The 5,801-nt window shown below is 36.2% G+C and overlaps 2 protein-coding genes across 2 annotated transcripts; one reads left to right on the top strand and one right to left on the bottom strand.

Annotated features, from left to right (window-relative positions):
• Positions 1-2,336: 2,336 nt before the first annotated feature.
• Positions 2,337-3,147, top strand: LOC133329729 (probable H/ACA ribonucleoprotein complex subunit 1). The gene has a single exon (XM_061538196.1). The coding sequence runs from the start codon at positions 2,352-2,354 to the stop codon at positions 3,057-3,059; it is 708 nt and encodes a 235-aa protein (XP_061394180.1). The 5' UTR covers positions 2,337-2,351; the 3' UTR covers positions 3,060-3,147.
• A 1,042-nt stretch (positions 3,148-4,189) lies between these two features.
• LOC133329733 (retinol dehydrogenase 13-like) lies at positions 4,190-5,522 on the bottom strand. The gene is made up of 6 exons (XM_061538199.1): positions 5,439-5,522; positions 5,207-5,372; positions 5,043-5,140; positions 4,830-4,986; positions 4,602-4,770; positions 4,190-4,497 (listed from the first exon to the last, which is right to left on the bottom strand). The coding sequence occupies exons 2-6, from the start codon at positions 5,366-5,368 to the stop codon at positions 4,190-4,192; spliced, it is 894 nt and encodes a 297-aa protein (XP_061394183.1). The 5' UTR covers positions 5,369-5,372; positions 5,439-5,522.
• Between the last annotated feature and the right edge of the window lie 279 nt (positions 5,523-5,801).

Raw genomic sequence — 5,801 nt, 5'->3', positions numbered from 1 at the left:
TTTTTTGCAGAGACTAAATTTAAAAATAATCTTCAGAGATTAAAAAAAATATTGAATTTATTTACAAATATATTCTTCAGGGAATAAAAGAGTCGTCGATTCTTTAAAAATATATTCTTCATAGTCCTGGATATTTTTAATTTTTTTACCAGAGGCGAGGGTTTAATAAAAGTCGCAAGGCTAAAGGATGCGTAGATTTTTTTAAAAATTGTTTTCTCAATCCCCAAAAGGGCCATTGTATTGTTTATACCCTTCACCACACTGTGGTACTGGGTATTATGTCTTTGTGCATATGTTTGTAACAAGCAAAAGGAAACGAGATAGACGCATGGTTCCTTTTGAGAATACCCATAGAATCACTTTCTGAGTCGATTTATGCATGTCCGTCTGTTGGTGTTAAATTGTAAACAAAGTACAGGTCGCATTTGTAGTCCGAATTGGATGAAATTTAGCACAGCTCATTTATTTTCTCCAATTTCAATAGGGTTCGTCCTTGGGGAACCCTATTGAAATTGGAGACAATCGGTTCAGATTTAGATACTAAAGGGCCGTCGCGTTATATATTATCGAAAATACAACAACCACAAGGAAACGATATGCGTTTGTGTTATTGTTTCCTTGTGGTTGTTGTATTTTCGATAACATATAACGCGACGGATGGCTCAACGCGAGCATTCTGCTTAGCCCTTAAAAGTGGCGTGGATTTCATAGAAATATTTTTTTCAGAGACTGGAAGAGTCGTGCATTCAACGCCGTTAGTTCAAAAGATGTAAGCCGTGATAAATTCAACTTTACTTCTCTTTGAAAATTTATTATTTTTTTGAAATATATAAATTAGAATTTACTTTAAATTGTTTACCATAAAATAAATATTTTATACTTTCGTAACATGTTACTGAGCATTTATTATGGGAAAAGTAAAAAAAAATACCTGTTGAATGCTGTTTTTTGTTTCAACAGAAATAATCATTACGTTATGTGTTCTAGTAATTACAATAATATCGAACTGTCATATATCTGTTTACATAACTTGACGCCGTTGAGATGCAAAACGAAACCCCCATCAACCCAGTTAATTAAAATTATCATTTTTGAATGGCACACTATCATTTTTGAATGGCACTCTTGCCCAAATTTTGCATGTTTGATAGTGTGGCCTCACATGTTTGTCATTCATCAGGCAACCACAAAAATATTTATGGTTGTTGGACAGTCAGTAATCGATAAAAAAGTTGACAGTCAAAAATGATAGTGTGTACACCGCTTAACAATCAATAATTGTTTATCTATATTAGAAATGATACATAAAATAAAGGATAATTTATAGTTAACTAGTTTTCCACTATAATTTACCGTTAATTTTGTTAATTGAAAATACAAATTAATTAAAAAATCAATATCCTCACCTTACAGTTTGAGAAACTCTGACATCAACTAAACGACGTTGAAAAAACATATCGCTGACTTATGCGGTGTACACACTATAATTTTTGATTGACACTCTTGCCCAAATTTTGCTTGTTTGATAGTGTGGCCTCACATGTTTGTCATTCATCAGGCAACCACAAAAATATTTATGGTTGTTGGACAGTCAGTAATCGATAAAAAAGTTGACAGTCAAAAATGATAGTGTGTACACCGCTTTAGATTCTAAATACAACTAGAGAGTTTAGAATCAGCGACTTCCGTTTACCGTGAGTTTCTTATTGGCAAAGGGCTGACGATCGAGTCTAGCGGCTTGACGCTAGAATATATTTTATTCATTTATTTTTGAGCTCTCTTGCTCTCAATTGAGTTGCCATATTTTAGGAAAAAATTCAACATTTCAATGGAAATTTATATCAAAACATATGGCAGTGCTGTTAAAAAAACGAATATTTTCAATGATTGTGGGTTTTTTAATGAATTAATAATAAAATGGAAGAAAAACTGATCGAAGAGATTAAAAAAAGTACGACATTTTGTATAACTTGGAATCTCCTGATTACAAAAACACAATCAAAAAGCCAGAAATTTGGAAGGGCATTGCATGAAAACAAATAATTGAAATAATTGGTTTCCACGCCGGCGAAAAAATATGCCGCTGACTCCTGACTCTCTGTTTGAGTTTAGACTCTTAGTTATCACCGTCGCTACACACAAATCGACTTCGACTTTTCAATAAAAAAAAATCGATTAATCGATTATTCGATTTCACATCTGACAACTGTCCAACTGACGTTTAAAACCTCGTGGTCTTTCTTTCTGTGTGGAGTTCTTGTAAACAAAAACGTGCATTTTCAAAATATCAATTAAATTCAGGATATTTTGCCCGTTTTATTCCACATTTTTAATTAAAACTCTCTAAAAACATGGGCTTCGGTGGCGGCGGTGGACGTGGTCGTGGAGGAGGCGGTGGATTTGGCCGTGGTGGTGGCGGTGGACGTGGAGGAGGCGGTGGATTTGGCCGTGGAGGTGGCGGTGGACGTGGAGGAGGTGGTGGTCGTGGCGGTTTTGGCGGTGGCCGTGATCGCAACAACTTCAATCAAGGACCACCTGATCGTGTCATCCCCCTTGGCCACTTCGCCTACAAGTGTGAAGATGATTTGGTGTGCAAGGTAGAAATCGATGATGTGCCCTATTTCAATGCGCCCATCTTTTTGGAAAACAAAGAACAGATTGGTAAAATTGATGAGATCTTTGGCACAGTGAAAGACTATTCGGTGTCGGTGAAATTATCGGAAAATATGAATGCCGGCAGTTTTAAGCCAAATCAAAAGTTGTTCATTGATCCATCGAAACTGTTGCCTATTGCAAGATTTTTACCCAAACCTCCACAACCTAAGGGTGCCAAGAAGAAGGGTCCCGCTGGTGGAGTTGGTGGCGGTCGCGGCGGTGGACGTGGAGGTTTTGGCGGTCGTGGTGGCGGCGGTGGCCGTGGAGGTGGTTTCGGACGTGGTGGTGGTGGCGGCGGCCGTGGAGGCGGTGGTGGCTTTGGTCGAGGTGGTGGTGGAGGAGGCTTCGGCAGAGGCGGCGGTGTTGGTGGCCGTGGAGGCGGTGGCGGCCGTGGACGCTGGTAACACAGACTTTAAACTAATTTTAAGTGACTACATATTTTATGGTAGTTGTTAGTAGAACAGAAATAGTTTTAAGATTATGTTAGAGACCGAGCATTTTTAACATATTCAACACCCGTGTTTTTTCTAAATATAAGTAAGTAAATTGTAAAATTTTTACAATGGAAAGAGAGTTACTTTTTTTAACAAAATGGAAATCCCTGAAATTATGCTAAACTAATAAAAAAATTATTACAAAAAAGTAATGAAAAACAATAATAAAATCTGTGGTTGAATCCATGTTTTTATAAAAACAAAAATCAAAATTGGTTTTTTATCTGCAAAGGGAAAAGGAAATAATGAACAAAATTACTGAAATTTAAATATCCATATGGAATTAAGGGAAATATAAGGACAACTTAGAAGAGCCTTCAAATTGGCTGATTTTTTAATGACAGCAAAGTTTTTATTATTTGGGGAGAAATTCTTCCATACTTACTTAGCTGGCTTGTTACAGAACGGTTATTCCATGAGCCGAGCTTAAAAAAGATTTCCAAGCGCGTCGGTCTTGTGCGCGTCTCCTCCAATCCGAAAGACCATGTTCCGAGATGTTGTGTTCTACTTGGTCTTTCCATCTAATTCGTGGCCTTCCATACTTAAAGTATATATTCCGCGTGAGAGCATGATTTATTTTCTGATTAAAACCATCCTGATGTGTTCTTAAAAAAATCCACGCCTTAGAAAGCCTTTGAAACAAAATTTTTTAAATCCACTCCATGAACAGGATTTCTTTATTGCACGCCTTGGATAGACCTTGAAAAAATGATTCTTTATAAAATCTACGGTTTGGATAAGCCTCGAAAAAACATACTTAAATAATTCCGGCCTTAATGGTACTTGAAAAAATCTATTTTAAAAATCCACGACTTAAAAAATATATAGTTTCAAAATCCAAGTCTTATTGCGGAGTGAATAATCCTTTGAAAGATATGCTGGTCCTTAAAAACATTTATTAAAGAAAAAAATATTCCTTTTTTCTTAACACGTCTTTATTGAAATTTGGCATAAAATATAAATATCAACTTTGATATAAATTTAAATGCTAAAAAACATTTGACAACTTTTTCCAACAAACCAAACCGGAGGTCACTTATTTATTTTGTCAGCCTTGTCCATTTTTCACTAACAGCCCACAGCCATTTGGCTAAAGCATCATCTTTAGCCTGGGGTGCTACATCCTTTATCTGACAATCACTAAAATATTTACCGCTAACTGTTGCCAAGTCTTCATCCAAGGCAGCAAACAATGTGGTTTGAGCTCCGTTTTTCGGAGATTTAAGGAATGGCCATGACAATGGCTTAAATATCAAACTGGCAAAAAATGAATTAAAGAAGCCCATGTGACGGAAGAGTTCGGTATCGACAACGCCGGGATGGAGGGCATTGACAGTGACACCAGTGCCTAAAGAGGAAAGAAAATGAAAATTGTATGATAATGTGCAAAAGGAATAAGCTACATCCAGTTTTAATCAATATTGTGGTTTCTGGAATTTCAAATATCCCTACCTTCAAGCCTCCTTGCCAATTCCCGAGTAAACAAAATATTTGCCAATTTACTTTGATTGTAAGCCTTGCCCTCATCATAGGATTTTTCACTATTCAAATCGCCAACATTGATTTCACCTCGGGTATGGGCCATACTGGAGAGTACCACAATACGGCTAGGAGCAGATTTCTAAAAACCCACACAATTTTAAACAAAAACATAATTAAGAAACTGTACTTCAAACCCACCTTAAGTTCATCCAGTAACAGATTTGTCAAAAGGAAATGGCCCATATGATTGACACCCAATTGCAGTTCAAAGCCTTCTTTGGTTAGAGAGCGAGGGCAGCGCATTACACCGGCATTATTAATTAAAATATCTAAACGTTTTTGTTCGGCTTTGAAACTGAAAACAGCTCAATTTTAATTTTGATAAAAAATACATAAAAACAATTAACTTACGTCTCTGTAAATTTCCTAATTGATTCCAGCGAAGCCAAATCACATTCACGACAATAAACATATTTATTTTTGGTTTCCAAAACAATTTCCTCTCTGGCCTATAAATAAAAAGAAATTCCTTTTTAATTTCCTGAGCAACGTTTTGCAACAACAAAGCTACCCACCTCTTCACATTTTTTCATATCCCTACAGGCCATATAAACTGTGGCCCCTCTTTTGGCCAATTCGCGTACTGTCTCCTTACCAATACCGGTATTGGACCCCGTAACAATAACAATTTTTCCATCGGCTCTTGTAGGTTTGGTAAATTTACCACCCTGCATCATATCTCTAAAATAGAAATTATTGGCATTTTAATTCAGAAACACACTGTTATTTTGTTCCAGAACATCTTACTTAACAAAACATGCAACTCCCACTGTTGTACCGGCAACACTTGTCCAGAATACGGGACGGCTTCTTAGAAAGTTGAATAAACCCTCCATGGTTGTAGCAGGTATAAAAGACTTTTTACTTTAACTTTTATAAATTATACTTCTTAATTAAACAGATTGTAAATATAACTTCAATTATTTAATGGACGATGATAACAGGTGACAGGCAAGGCGAATTTGCAACTAATAACAGCTGATAACGGACTATGAAGAGTTCACTTGGGAAGAGATGACAGGGCTTAATTCTAGTTTAGTAAAAACGATCAGATTTTTCTGAAATTTTTTCCAGAGGTAGGTATTTTTACCCTAATTATGGGGATATCTT

This window comes from Musca vetustissima, unplaced genomic scaffold (assembly GCF_032173495.1).
Source record: "Musca vetustissima isolate MV318-11 ecotype Yass unplaced genomic scaffold, APGP_CSIRO_Mvet_v1 utg20142, whole genome shotgun sequence".
Classification (NCBI taxonomy): domain Eukaryota; kingdom Metazoa; phylum Arthropoda; class Insecta; order Diptera; family Muscidae; genus Musca; species Musca vetustissima.
Note: the sequence above shows the minus strand (reverse complement) of the source record. Positions and strands in the feature narration are given on the sequence as shown.